This window comes from Salvelinus alpinus, chromosome 3, assembly GCF_045679555.1.
Source record: "Salvelinus alpinus chromosome 3, SLU_Salpinus.1, whole genome shotgun sequence".
Classification (NCBI taxonomy): domain Eukaryota; kingdom Metazoa; phylum Chordata; class Actinopteri; order Salmoniformes; family Salmonidae; genus Salvelinus; species Salvelinus alpinus.
In genome coordinates this window covers 19,304,770-19,320,498 of record NC_092088.1, presented here as the reverse complement: position 1 = coordinate 19,320,498, position 15,729 = coordinate 19,304,770, and the positions used below count along the sequence as shown (strand labels likewise).

Below are 15,729 nucleotides of genomic sequence, written 5' to 3'. Positions count from 1 at the left end.
CTCTGGCAACTGCTCTGGTGGACATTCCTGCAGTCAGCATACGTATTGCACATTCCTTCAAAACGTGAGACATCTGTGGCATTGTATTGTGTGACAAAACTGCACATTTTATAGTGACTTTTTATTGTCCCCAGCACAAGGTGCACCTGTGTAATGATCATGCTGTTTAAACAGCTTCTTGATATGCCACACCTGTCAGGTGGATGGATTATCTTGGCAAAGGAGAAATGCTCACTAACAGGAATGTAAACAAATGTGTGCAATTTTCTTGTGCATATGGAACATTTCTGGGATCTTTCACTTCAGCTCATGAAACATGGACCAACACATTACATGCTGAGTTTATATTTTTTTCAGTGTATATTGGTGATTGGAAATGATGCAGACAATAACATTAATAGAGCCACAATCTATCTGCAATATTAAAGCTGATCAGTGTGGCTTGTGAGGGTAGTGGTGGGTAGTGTATCTGGTCACCTACAGTGATGTATTGAATATCTTATGTACGTACGTGTGTTTCTTCCAGGTGACTATTTTGGGATCCTGATGGAAGAGAAAGTGAAAGGTTTCCCCTTCAATGTAACTGAGAACCCTATGTACTGGGGCAGCACTGCCAACTATCTGGGACTCGCATTCATGTAAGTCTATGTGTCCGTGTCTGTGTGTGTGTGTGTGTGTGTGAGAGAGAGAGCTTGTGGGTGCGAGAGAGAGCGTGTTTGAGTGTATGTTTGTGCTAGGCGTGTGTGCATTGGTTTGTTTGTTTGTTTGGCTAGCTGAAAACCCATAATTCTCCGGTCTCTGTCCCAGATCCACTCACACTGTCTGATTGGCCAGACATAATGACAGCACTTCACTTTGTAGTGAAGTAATATTCATCATAACAGGAAGTCGGTACAATGGCTCCGTAGGACATACATTACATGACCAAAAGTATGTGAACACCTGCTCATCGAACATCTCATTCCAAAATCATGGGCATTAATATGGAGTTGGTCCCCCCTTCGCTGCTATAACAGCCTCCACTCTTCTGGGAAGGCTTTCCACTAGATGTTGGAACATTGCTGCAGGGACTTGCTTTCATTCAGCCACAAGCGTTAGTGAGGTCGGGCTGATGTTGGGCGATTAGGCCTGGCTCGCAGTCGCTGTTCCATTTCATCCCAAAGGTGTTCAATAGGGTTGAGGTCAGGGCTCTGTGCAAGCCAGTCAAGTTCTTCCACACCAATCTCGACAAACCGTTGCTGTATTGACCTCGCTTTGTGCACCGGGGCATTGTCATGCTGAAATAGGTAAGGGCCTTCCCCAAACTGTTGACACAAAGTTGGAAGCACAGAATCGTCTGGAATGTCATTGTATGCTGTAGCGTTAAGATTTCCCTTCACTGGAACTAAGGGGCCTAGCCCGAACCATGAAAAACAGCCCCAGACCATTATTCCTCCATTACCAAACTTTACAGTTGGCACTATGCATTAGGGCAGGTAGCGATCTCCTGGTGTCCGGCAAACCCAAATTCTTCCGTCAGACTGCGAGATGGAGAAGTGTGATTCATTACTCCAGAGAACGCGTTTCCACTGCTCCTGAGTCCAATGGCGGCGAGGTTTACACACCTCCATCTGATACTTGGCATCACGCATGGTGATCTTCGACTTGTGTGTGACTGCTCGGTCATGGAAACCCATTTCATGAAGCTTCCGATGAACAGTTCTTGTGCTGACGTTGCTTCCAGAGGCAGTTTGGAACTCGGTAGTACGTGCTTCAGCACTCAGCGGTCCCGTTCTGTGATCTTGTGTGGCCTACCACTTCGCAACTGAGACATTATTTCTCCTAGACGTTTCCTAGACGTTTCACAATAACAGCACTTACAGTTGACCGTGGCAGCTCTAGCAGGGCAGACATTTGACGAACTGACTTGTTGGAAAGGTGGCATCCTATGATGGTGCCACGTTGAAAGTCATTGAGCTCTTCAGTAAAGCCATTCTACTGCCAATGTTTGGCTATGGAGATTGTATGGCTATGTGCTTGATTTGATAAACCTGCTTACGTCTGTGCGTGAGAGATTTCTTTCCTCTTGACAGGGGGAGGACTGACCTGCCCTCAAGTATTGTTCTTGTGTTCCTGGGCCATTTGCCATGCGGCCCCAGGTGTCGTCCCGTGTAGCATAGTTTGTAGAGCATGGCACTTGCAACGCCAGGGTTGCGGGTTCCATTCCCACGGAGGACTAGTATGAAAAAAGTATGTAAATGTATGTTCTTACTACTGTAAGAGCGTCTGCTAAATTACTCAAATGTAAATGCATGAAAATTGTACAGGAAGCACATGAGATGGTGGGGGCTACATATTCTCCACTCATCAGACAGAGCAGGAAGGCCACAATTACCCCTAATGGAGGTCTCAGTGTGCACTAGAGCTCAGTTGGTAGCCTAGACTGCAGCTCCAAATCAGCCTGCACTCTCAGTGTAAAATACAACATATTGTCTGCTGTTGCTCTTTCCGCTGTTGTTCCTTCCTGCACACTGTCTTGTACTCTCATTATATGGAATTAGTTTGATGATGGTATAAACGGTTCGTTCTCTTGTCATTAGGATGTTAACTATTCCATCATCATGTTAAATGTGCAACCAGAGGAAAAAAAATTCTAGATCACCTGTACTCCACACACAGAGATGCTTACAAAGCTCTCCCTCGCCCTCCATTTGATAAATCCGACAACAACTCTATCCTCCTGATTCCTGCTTACAAGCAAAAATTAAAGCAGGAAGCACCCGTGACTCGGTCTATAAAAAAGTGGTCAGATGAAGCAGATGCTAAACTACAGGACTGTTTTGCTATCACAGACTGGAACATGTTCCGGGATTCTTCCGATGGCATTGAGGAGTACACCACATCAGTCACCGGCTTTATCAATAAGTGCATTGAGGACGTCGTCCCCACAGTGACTGTACGTACATAACCCAACCAGAAGCCATGGATTGATTACAGGCAACATTTGCACTGAGCTAAAGGGTAGAGTTGCCGCTTTCAAGGTGCGGGATTCTAACCCGGAAGCTTACATGAAATCCTACAATGCCCTGCGGCGAACCATCAAACAGGCAAGCGTCAATACAGGGCTAAGATTGAATCATACTACACCGGCTCCGACGCTCGTCTTATGTGGCAGGGCTTGCAAACTATTACAGACTACAAAGGGAAGCACAGCCGCGAGCTGCCTAGTGACACGAGCCTACCAGACGAGCTAAATCACTTCAATGCTCGCTTTGAGGCAAGCAACACTGAGGCATGCATGAGAGCTTCAGCTGTTCCAGGCGACTGTGTGATCACGCTCTCCGTAGCCGACGTGAGTAAGACCTTTAAACAGGTCAACATACACAAGGCTGCGGGGCCAGACGGATTACCAGGACGTGTGCTCCGGGCATGTGCTGACCAACTAGCAGGTGTCTTCACTGACATTTTCAACATGTCCCTGATTTAAGTCTGTAATACCAACATGTTTCAAGCAGACCACCATAGTCCCTGTGCCCAATAACGCAAACGCAACCTGCCTAAATGACTACAGACCCGTAGCACTCACGTCTGTAGCCATGAAGTGCTTTGAAAGGTTGGTAATGGCTCACATCAACACCATTATCCCAGAAACCCTAGACCCACTCCAATTTGCATACCGCCCAAACAGATCCATAGATGATGCAATCTCTATTGCACTCCACACTGCCCTTTCCCACCTGGACAAAAGGAACACTTACGTGAGAATGCTATTCATTGACTACAGCTCAGCGTTCAACACCATAGTACCATCAAAGCTCATCACGAAGCTAAGGATCCTGGGACTAAACACCTCCCTCTGCAACTGGATGCTGGAATTCCTGACGGGCCGCCCCCAGGTGGTAAGGGTAGGCAGCAACACATCTGCCACACTGATCCTCAACAGTGGAGCTCCCCAGTGGTGCGTGCTCAGTCCCCTCCTGTACTCCCTGTTCACCCACGACTGCATGGCCAGGCACGACTCCAACACCATCATTAAGTTTGCAGACGACACAACAGTGGTAGGCCTGATCACCGACAACGACGAGACAGCCTATAGGGAGGAAGTCAGAGACCTGGCCGGGTGGTGCCAGAATAACAACCTATCCCTCAACGTAACCAAGACTAAGGAGATCATTGTGGACTACAGGAAAAGGAGGACCGAGCACGCCCCCATTCTCATCGACGGGGCTGTAGTGGAGCAGGTTGAGAGTTTCAAGTTCCTTGGTCTCCACATCAACAACAAACTAGAATGGTCCAAACACACTAAGACAGTCGTGAAGAGGGCACAACAAAGCCTTTTCCCTCTCAGGAAACTAAAAAGATTTGGCATGGGTCCTGAGATCCTCAAAAGGTTCTACAGCTGCAACATCGAGAGCATCCTGACTGGTTGCATCACTGCCTGGTACGGCAACTGCTCGGCCTCTGATCGCAAGGCACTAGAGAGGGTAGTGCGTACGGCCCAGTACATCACTGGGGCAAAGCTGCCTGCCATCCAGGACCTCTACACCAGGCGGTGTCAGAGCAAGGCCCTAAAAATTGTCAAAGACCCCAGCCACCCCAGTCATAGACTGTTCTCTCTACTACCGCATGGCAAGTGGTACCGGAGTGCAAAGTCTAGGACAAAAAGGCTTCTCAACAGTTTTTACCCCCAAGCCATAAGACTCCTGAACAGGTAATCAAATGGCTACCCGGACTATTTGCATTGTGTGCCCCCCCACCCCAACCCCTCCTTTTATGCTGCTGCTACTCTCTGTTTATCATATATGCATAGTCATTTTAACTATACATTCATGTACATACTACCTCAATTGGGCCGACCAACCAGTGCTCCCGCACAGTGGCTAACCGGGCTATCTACATTGTGTCCCACCCGCCAACCCCTCTTTTATGCTACTGCTACTCTCTGTTCATCATATATGCATAGCCACTTCAACCATATCTACATGTACATACTACCTCAATCAGCCTGACTAACCAGTGTCTGTATGTAGCCTCGCTACTTTTTATAGCCTCGTTACTGTATATAGCCTGTCTTTATACTGTTGTTTTATTCCTTTACCTACCTATTGTTCACCTAATACCTTTTTTGCACTATTGGTTAGCACCTGTAAGTAAGCATTTCACTGTAAGGTCTACACCTGTTGTATTCAGCGCACGTGACAAATAAACTTTGATTTGATTTATTTCAGAGTGTTCATGCAGGACACAAAAAAACTCTACCTGCAGGAAAGAAGCAATTGCATTTCGGTACATGATAAAACATAGCGATGCAAAACCTTGAGGGAATTGCGTCTACTCTGTATAAATAAAGACTCAATTAGATGATAATTTTGGAGCTGGGGAACGATGACGAGCACTACAAATGTCAAACGTCACTCTGTGTATTGCTGTTTATGAGTTTCGAATCACTTCTCCTTCAGGAGCGGAAAACTGTATGTGTGTACATATGTGTGTGTGTGGTCTCCATGACAACAGTGACCAAACCACTGGTGAGTGGCTTGGCACTGTTGCTAGGCAGACACAACAGGAGAGAGCAGCCTATCGCTGCAACCTATTATCCTCCTTTCCTGCAGCTTCCTTTCTTCCCTACTTTTCTCCCTGCACTCCCTCTCTTTCCCTCCATTTTTAAATCATTTGAGCTAGGCAGCAGTATCGCCTCTGTGCCGTTTCAGCATCCCCCCGTGCTCGTGCGTCAGTAACCCCAGGGATGAAAGGGCTACAGTCGGACCTTGAGGTGTGCCGGCCACTCATATGTGAACTGGTGACCCCCACATGCACGTGAGGCACACGTGTGGCTCAGTGGTCAGATATTGGTTTCGAAAGGCTGTTTAGTCACACAAACTATAGCACTGCACCATTGTATCAATGATGCAGACTGATACAGTACTGGAGATGTTGCATTACTGCATGTTCATTCATTTCTTAACGTCACATGACTGTTCAACAGTTATGAGCCTTCTTCTCCTGGGATCATTTAACAGGTTCCTGGTGCCTAGTTTTTTTTCGGGATTTGACCACCTCTCTGTCTCCATTGCCATAAAATAGATTTTCACGTAGGCTACATTTTCTGCTTCCCTTGCTCTCCTTAGCTCATCCAGGCAAAGCACCATCACACACACACTCACCCAACTGCACCCCCCCCCCCACACACACACAAACACACACACATCCACTTACTCTACCTCCGTCCATCCCATGACCTAAAGGAGATTAGCAGATGCATTGAGACTGATGCAGTATTGTCACAAGTAGGTTTTAACACTTTACCTGCTATACATATACATCTGGCTCTAACAGAGAGACCTCCCTCATTCACCAGCACCTGGAAACCGTCCTCCTGTGTTTGTCAACCCCCGATACACTCTCGCCATCATCACCGTATAACATTCTTCACACCTCATCTCCCTCCTTTTCCCTTGCACTCCTAATATCCTTCCTGACTCTGCACATACAGTGCCTTCAGAGAGTATTCAGACCCCAGACCTTTTCCACATTTTGTTACGTTACAGCCATATTGTAAAATTTGATTAAATCGGGGGGTTTTCTCGTCAATACCCCATAATGACAAAGCAAAAAAAATATTTTTTGCTGATTTATAAATTAAATGTAAACTGAAATATTACATTTGCATAAGTATTCAGACCCTTTAATCAGTACTTTGTTGAAGCACTTTTGGCAGCGATTACAGCATCAAGTCTTCTTGGGTATGAAGCAACAAGCTTGGCACACCTGTATTTGGGGAGTTTTTCCATTCTTCTCTGCAGATCCTCTCAAGCTCTGTCAGGTTGAATGGGAAGCGTTGCTGTTTTCAGGTCTCTCCAGAGATGTTAGATCGGGTTCAAGTCCGGGCTCTGGCTGAGCCACTCAAGGACATTCAGAGACTTGTCCCTAAGCCACTCTTGTGTTGTCTTAGCAGTGTGCTTAGTGTCGTTGTCCTGTTGGAAGGTGAACCTTTGCCTCAGCCTGAGCACTCTGGAGAAGGTTTTCATCAATGATCTCTCTGTACTTTGCTACGTTCATCTTTGCCTGGATCCTGACTAGTCTCCCAGTCCCTGCGGCTGAAAAACACACCCACAGCATGATGCTGCCACCACCATGCTTCACTGTAGGGATGGTGCCAGGTTTCCACCAGACGTAACGTTTGGCATTCAGGCCAAAGAGTTGAATCTTGTTTTCATCAGACCAGAGAATCTTGTTTCTCATGGTCTTAGAGTCTTTAGGTGCCTTTGGCAAACTCCAAGCGGGCTGTCATGTACCTTTTACTGAGGATGATTGGCTTCCGTCTGGCCTCTCTACCATAAAGGCCTGATTGGTGGAGTGCTGCAGAGATGGTTGTCCTTCTGGTAGGTTCTCCCATTTCCACAGAGGAACTCTGGAGCTCTGTCAGAGTGACCATCGGGTTCTTGGTCACCTCCTTGACCAAGGCCCTTCTTCCCTGATTGCTCAGTTTAGCCGGGCGGCCAGCTCTAGGAATCTTGGTATTTCCACATTTCTTCCATTTAAGAATGATGACGGCCACTGTTCTTTGGGACCTTCAATGCTGGAGACATGTTTTGGTACCCTTCCCCAGATCTGTGCCTTGACACAATGCTGTCTCGGAGCACTATGGACAATTCCTTCGACCTCATGGCTTGGTTTTTGCTCTGACATGCACTGTCAACTGTGGGACCTAATATAGACAGGTGTGTGCCTTTCCAAATCATGTCCAATCAATTGAATTTACCACAGGTGGACTCCAATCAAGTTGTAGAAACATCTCAAGGATGATCAATGGAAACAGGATACACCTGAGCTCAATTACGAGTCTCATAGCAAAGGGTCTGAATACTTATGTAAATAAGGTATTTCATTTTTTTCCCCTTTTTCATTTTCAAAAATGTCAACTTGTTTTCGATTTGTCATTATGGGGTATTGTGTGTAGATTTCAGAGGATTTTTATTTATTTATTTATTTATTTTAGAATAAGGCTGTAAGAGAGAAATAAGAGGGGGGGAAAACAATTTAATCCATTTTGAGTTCAGGCTGTAACACAACAAAATGTGGAAAAAGTCTAGGGCTGAATACTGTGGATGGATTAAATTGTTTTCTCTCACCCATCTACACACAATACGCCATAATGAAAAGTGACATTTTTGCACATTTATTGAAAATGAAATACAGAAATATCTAATTTACATAGGTATTCACACATCTTTGTAGAGGCACCTTTTGTAGAAGCAACTCTCAATACTTTGTAGAAGCACCTTTGGCAGTGATTTCAGAGTCTTTCTGGATAAGTCTCTAGGAGCTTTCCACACCTGGATTATGTTTCGAGCTCTGTCAAATGGTTCTTGATCATTGATAGGCAACCATCTTCACGTCTTGCCTTAGATTTTCAAGTAGATTTAAGTCAAAACTGTAGCTCGGCCACTCAGTAACATTTACTGTCTACATGGTAAGCAACTCCAGTGTAGATTTGGCCTTGTGTTTTAGGTTATTGTCCTGCTGAAAGGTGAATTCCCCTGCCAGTGTCTGGTGGAAAGCAGACTGAACCAGGTCTTACTCTAGGATTTTGCCTGTGCTTAGTTCCATTCCGTTTCTTTTTTATCCTGAAAAATTCCCAAGTCCTTAATGATTACAAGCATATCCATAACATGATGCAGCCAGCACTATGCTTGAAAATATGGAGAGTGGTACTCAGTATTGTACCACCTGTATTGGATTTATCCCAAACAACACTTTGTATTCAGGACAAAAAGTGAATTGCTTTGCCACATTTTTTGCAGTATTACTTTAGTACCTTGTTGCAAACAGGATGCATGTTTTCGAATATTTGTATTCTGTACAGGCTTCCTTCTTTTCACTCTGTCAATTAGGTTAGTATTGTGGAGTAACTACAATGTTGTTGTTGATCTATCTTCAGTTTTCTCCTATCACAGCCATTCAACTCTATATAACTGTTTTAAAGTCACCGTTGGCCTCATGATTAAATCCCTGAGCGATTTCCTTCATCTCCAGCTACTGAGTTAGGAAGGACGCCTGTATCTTTGTAGTGACTGGGTGTATTGATACACCATCCAAATGGTAATTACTAATTTTTCATGGGATATTAAATGTCTGCTTTTTGTTTTACCCACGTCCCAATAGGTGCCCTTCTTTGCAAGTACTGGCATTGGAAAACCTCCCTGGTCTTTGTGGTTGAATCTGTGTTTGAAATTCACTGCTCGACTGAGGGACCTTACAGATAATTGTATGTGTGGGGTACAGAGATAAGTAATCATTCAAAAATCATGTTAAACATTACTATTGCACCATTATTGCACACAGGACCCTGAACAGCTTCTACCCCCAAGACTGCTAAATAGTAAGTTAAATTGTTAACCAACAGCTACCCGGACTATTGACCTTTTTTGCACTCTTTTGACTCATCACATACGCTGCTGCTACTGTTTATTATCTCTCATGTTGCCTAGTCACTTTACCCCTACCTACAGTATACATACATATCTAAACACAAATACCCTTGTACCCCTGGACATCGACTCGGTACTGGTACTCTGTGTATATAGCCAATCGTTACTCATTGTGTATTTCTTCCTTGTTGTTTTTTTTTTCTCTCTTTTTTTGTCTCTGCATTGTTGGGAAGACCCGTAAACTAAGTATTTCACTATTAGTTTACTACACCTGTTGTTTATGTATGACAAATAAAAATGTATATGATTTAGTTTAGTCTTAAATCCCCCAGCATATCGTTTTATTTTGGTCTCAAATCCCGTAGCATGTCATTTGCTTTTTATTTTGGTCTTAAATCCCCCAGCATATCATCTAGGTTTTATTTTGGTCTTAAATCCCCCAGCATATCATCTAGGTTTTATTTTGGTCTTAAATCCCCCAGCATGTCATCTAGGTTTTATTTTGGTCTCAATCCCCCAGCATGTCATCTAGGTTTTATTTTGGTTTCAAATCCCCTAAATGTAGGTTTTATTTTGGTCTTAAATCCCCCAGCATATCATCTAGGTTTTATTTTGGTCTTAAATCCCCCAGCATGTCATCTAGGTTTTATGTTGGTCTCAAATCCCCCAGGTTTTCCCTTCTATTCAAGTCTCAATCCCTCTGTTACCTTCTCCTCCTTCCTATCCGCTCCTCTCTCTCCTGTGGTCATCCTGGGGCCATGCCGTTGCTGTTCTAGCCAGCTGTCCCTGACTGAGGCCTTCCACCCTGCCTGCATGGCGGATGGACACGTATTGAACAGAATGGAAAAAAGGTCCGTATTGAGCAGAGCGTTAGCATGAGTCACCCACCCAGCGATCTGGTCTGCAGCGACAACACCGACAACCTGTCGCGCTGTTCCCTCGACGGAATCTCATTGACCTACTTTCTGCTGTTCAATTTGAGATGACACTTTCCCTAGGTGACGGCCATTATGTGTGTGTGGGGGAGTTGTGTGTGTGTGTGTGGGGGGGAGGGGGGGGTTCAGTGTTTGCACTCGCTTTTCTGTAGTGATAATACATGTGCAAAGGCGTTTGTTAGATTAGCTCTTGTGCTGAATTTTGAGTCTATAATCTTTGTCATTTTGGCACAATAAGTTCAGGATGTTTTTACACAATGGGTAACTTCAGTAGGTTGTGAAGCAAAACAGAGGACCACAGCAATTCCCAGGTAGTCACTGTTCTCATACAGTTATTCTGAATTTACCTCTGTGTGAGTGTCTGTGGGTGTTCTCATTCATTTGCAGTTTCTGAGCATGTGGGGATATGCGTACACGTTTGTTGTATTCCAAAGGTGGGTGGCTTGGTCACGTCATCAGACAAAGAGTGTCCTTCAGGTGTGTCGTGGTCACCTTGACCCAAGTATCCAAACCTCCTCATCTACCCACCGACTTTCATTCACTCTCATCTTCTCTCCCTCTTATTTTGTCTCCTCCTCTCTGTCATCCACCTCTCTCCTGGCCCAGAACAGGACAGCAGGAATCAAATTAACATTGATCCCACTGCTCCAATTAAGAAAGGTAATCAAATAACATGAGATATAAAGATGAATGGAACTCAATGAAATGCAGAGGAGGGATCCTCCCTTGGGTGAGAACCGGCCTGGTTACATCTGCTGGCCTGGTTGCATCTACCTTCATGGTTACATCTACCGGCCTGGTTGCGTCTGCCGGCCTGGCAGCCATTCCAGGTCAGGTCCTCCTTTACCGTCTAAAGCAATGATAATGTATCCTTTCATAATGGAAAGAATACTGTAGGTTGTTTGTTATCCAACCCACACACTGTATATGTACAGTATATGTAACACATTGCCTAGAGATACAACTTTGAAAATGGAGAAGGACAAAAACGAATCCCTTTTTCCTATAGGTGGGAATGAGAATGTCTATTGTCATGTCCTCCCAGCGATATCTCCAAAGTTACACGAGAGATAAAGGATTACCTTTTTTTACCTGACATCACAAATGTCATATTTCTCTGGGCGGAGATTGGGGAAAAGGGTCGAAAAGCAATAGGAAGATTGATTTCAAATTGTGACCCCCAAAGGCTATTGAAGAAGGGTGCGCACCGTTTCGGGGAAACGTGTTGTTCAGTACAAACCGACACACAACGTAGCAAAACATTGAGGTGAATTGAATTGCTTCACGATGTCCACCATTGTTCCTGTACCCAGAAAGCGAAGGTAACTGAACTTAATGTCTATCGCCCAGTAGCACTGACTTCTATCATCATGGAGGGCTTTGAGGCTAGGACCATATCACCTCCACCTTATCCGACACCCTATACCCACTGCAATTTGCATACCGCCCCAATAGATCCACGGGTGATGCAACCGCCATCGCACTGCACACTGCCCTATCCCATCTGGACAAGAGGACTACCTATGTAAGAATGCTGTTCATTGACAACAGCTCAGCCTTCAACACCATAGTATCCCCGAAGCTCATCATTAAGCTCGGGACCCTGGGTCTGAATCCTGCCCTGTGAAAATGGGTCCTGAACTTCCTGACGGGCCGCTTTAATGGTGAAGGTAGGCAATAACACTACCACTACGCTGTTCCTCAATACAGGGGCCCCACAAGGGTGCATGCTCAGCCCCCTCCTGTACTCCCTGTTTACCCATGACTGCGTGGCCATGCACGCCTCCAACTCAATCGTCAAGTTTGCAGACGACACAACAGTGGTAGGCTTGATTACCAACAACGAGGAGATAGCCTACAGGGAGGAGGTGAGAACCCTGGTGGAGTGGTGCCAGGAAAATACTCTCCCTCAACAAAATGAAGGGGCTGATCGTGGACTTCAGGAGAGGGAGCATGCAGTGGAGCAGGTGAAAATGCTTCAAGATCCTCTGTGTACACATCACTGACAATCTGAAATGGTCCACCCACACAAACAGTGTGGCGAAGAAGGCACAACAGCGCCTCTTCAACCTCGGGAGGCTGAAGAAATTGTCTTGGCCCCTAAGACCCTCACAAACTTGTACAGATGCACCATTGAGAGGGTGGTGCGGTCAGCCCAACACATCACTGGGAGCACACTACCTGTCCTTCAGGACATCTACAGCACCCGGTGTCACAGGAAGGCCAAGAAGATCATCAAGGACCTCAACCACCCGAGCCACAGCCTGTTTACCCCGCTATCACCCAGAACGTGAGGTCAGTACAGGTGCTTTAAAGCTGGGACCGAGAGACTGAAAAACAGCTTTCTTCTCAAGGCCGTCCAGACTGCCACTAGCCGGCCTCCACCCACTACGCTGCCCTGAACTTGGTCACTGTCACTATCCGGCTACCACCTGGTTACTGATCCCTGCACCTTAGAGGCTGCTGCCTATGTACATAGACATGGAACACTGGTCATTTTAATGTTAAATACTGTTTGGCATATGAAAATGGGTATATACTGTATTCTAGTTAAGGCCATCCTATTCAAATATTTCTGTGCATATACTAGATAGTATATCTGAAGAATACATGGATAGAATAGTATATGTACAGCAATAGTTGAATAGGATGGCCTTGACGAGAATACAGTATATACAGTTGAAGTCGGAAGTTTAAATACACCTTAGCCAAATACATTTAAACTCAGTTTTTCACAATTTGACATTTAATCCAAGTAAAAATTCCCTGTCTTAGGTCAGTTAGGATCATTTATTTTAAGAATGTATAATGTCAGAATAATAGTAGAGAGAATGATTTATTTCAGCTTTTATTTCTTTCATCACATTCCCAGTGGGTCAGAAGTTTACATACACTCAATTAGTATTTGATAGCATAGCCTTTAAATTGTTTAACTTGGGTCAAACGTTTCAGGTAGCCTTCTACAAGCTTCCCACAATAAGTTGGGTGAATTTTGGCCCATTCCACTCCAATACCTTGACTTTGTTGTCCTTAAGCCATTTTGCCACAACTTTGGAAGTATGCTTGGGGTCATTGTCCATTTGGAAGACCCATTTGTGATCAAGCTTTAACTTCCTGACTGATGTCTTGAGATGTTGCTTCAGTATATCAACATAATATTCCATCCTCATGATGCCATTTATTTTGTGAAGTGCACCAGTCCCTCCTGCAGCAAAGCACCCCCACAACATGATACTGCCACCCCCGTGCTTCAACGGTTGGGATGGTGTTTTTCGGCTTGCAAGCATCCCCCTTTTTCCTCCAAACATAACGATGGCCATTATGCCCAAAAGGTTCTATTGCTGATTCATCAGGCCAGAGGACATTTCTCCAAAAAGTATGATCTTTGTCCCCATGTGCAGTTGCAAACCATAGTCTGGCTTTTTTTATGGCTGTTTTGGAGCAGTGGCTTCTTCCTTGCTGAGAGGCCTTTCAGGTTATGTCGATATAGGACTTGTTTTACTGTGGATATAGATACGTTTGTACCGGTTTCCTCCAGTATCTTCACACGGTCCTTTGCTGTTGTTCTGGGATTGATTTGCACTTTTCACACCAAAGTACGAGGAGGAGTACTTGGAGACAGAACGCGTCTCCTTCCTGAGCGGTATGACGGCTGCGTGGTCCCATGGTGTTTATACTTGTGTACTATTGTTTGTACAGATTAACCTGGTACCTTCAGGGGTTTGGAAATTGCTCCCAAGGATGAACCAGACTTCTATTTCTGATGTCTTGGCTGATTTCTTTAGATTTTCCCATGATGTCAAGCAAAGAGGCACTGAGTTTGAAGGTAGGCCTTGAAATATATTCACAGGTACACCTTCGATTGTCTCAAATTATGTCAATTAGCCTATCAGAAGCTAAAGCCATGACATCATTTTCTGGGATTTTCCAAGCTGTTTAAAGGCACAGTCAACTTAGTGTATGTAAACTTCTGACCCACTGGAATTGTGATACAGTGAATTATTGTCACGCCCTGATCTTAGAGAGCCTTTTTATGTCTCTATTTGGTTTAGTCAGGGTGTGATTTGGGGTGGGCATTCTATGTTTTGGCCGGGTATGGTTCTCAATCAGGGACAGCTGTCTATCGTTGTCTCTGATTGGGAACCATACTTAGGTAGCCCTTTTTCCTCCTTTCTTTGTGGGAAGTTAACTTTGTTTGTGGCACATAGCCCTTAAGCTTCACGGTTGTTTTGTATTGTTTATTGTTTTTGTCGGCGTCATTTCTAATAAATAGGAATATGTACCCTCACCACGCTGCGCTTTGGTCTACTTCATTCGACGGCCGTGACAATTATAAGTGAAATAATCTGTCTGTAAACAATTGTTGGAAAAATTACTTGTGTCATGCACAAAGTAGATGTCCTAACCGACTTGCCAAAACTATAGTTTGTTAACAAGAAATTTGTGGAATGGTTGAAAAACAAGTTTTAATGACTCCAACCTAAGTGTATGTAAACTTCCGACTTCAACTGCACGTAAACATTATTAACGTGACCTGTGTGTGTGTGTGTGTCTATATATATATATATATAATAATTTTTCCACTGTTAATTTTTCCCATGGGGAATTTTAGAAACACTTAATATAAGGCTTACCCTGGCGATGTTTTGATAACCATGTAAATCTCTCTCGGACAAGGTGACGTCTATCAATATATTCGCCACTATTTACTCTCAGATCAGAAAATGATCATTAGCATCAAAGTAGACATCATGCAAGACTACAAGCTTCTGCACATCATCTCTTGCTGACACCTTTGCTAACAGGTATTATGTTAAGTTAAAACTTGCACAAGACAGTTCACAGAATTGTCAATTTAATGAAATTTTGCCAATTTATTAATTAGAATCTAGAGATTCTCACCTTTGCCTCGATTTGGCAGTCTCGTCCAGATCATAATGGCATTTGTAGTTCTTTATGATAGCCACATTAGCAGCTAATTAGCATTTCATGTTTGGGGGGTAAATACATTGATAAGTCACCTTTTCTTAGAGAGAATTTTCACGGTTATCAAAACGTCAAACAAATGTAAGCCTACATGAAACACAGCCCTTATTTTAAGTGTTTCTAAAATCCCCTATGGGATAAATGAATGGTGGGGAAATAATTGGAACCATTTCCTTGTTTGACTACTAGGTTTTATGTGTATTATGACTCGTACTTTGGTACTCTATGCACCCCAGATCTATATGTGTTTTAGCCGAATGGAATGACAACAGTAGGCAAAAGTTTTCTAAAGATTTTATATAGATCTTAGAGCACCAAACCACTACTCTCTATAAAATTGACCAAAGTCACATAAGGCTATAGTCTAAAAGTAGTACACCATAGGGAATGTCATTTGA

At 44.2% G+C, this 15,729-nt stretch overlaps 1 protein-coding gene across 10 annotated transcripts in view; it reads left to right on the top strand.

Moving 5' to 3' along the window:
* The window catches only part of pemt (phosphatidylethanolamine N-methyltransferase), a 101,081-nt gene that overhangs the window by 76,183 nt on the left and 9,169 nt on the right, over positions 1-15,729 (top strand). For all 10 annotated transcript variants that reach the window (XM_071391819.1, XM_071391825.1, XM_071391816.1 and 7 more), the window contains exon 5: positions 527-638. In XM_071391819.1, coding sequence (XP_071247920.1) covers positions 527-638 — 112 coding nt within the window. The remainder of the gene's footprint in view (positions 1-526; positions 639-15,729) is intronic.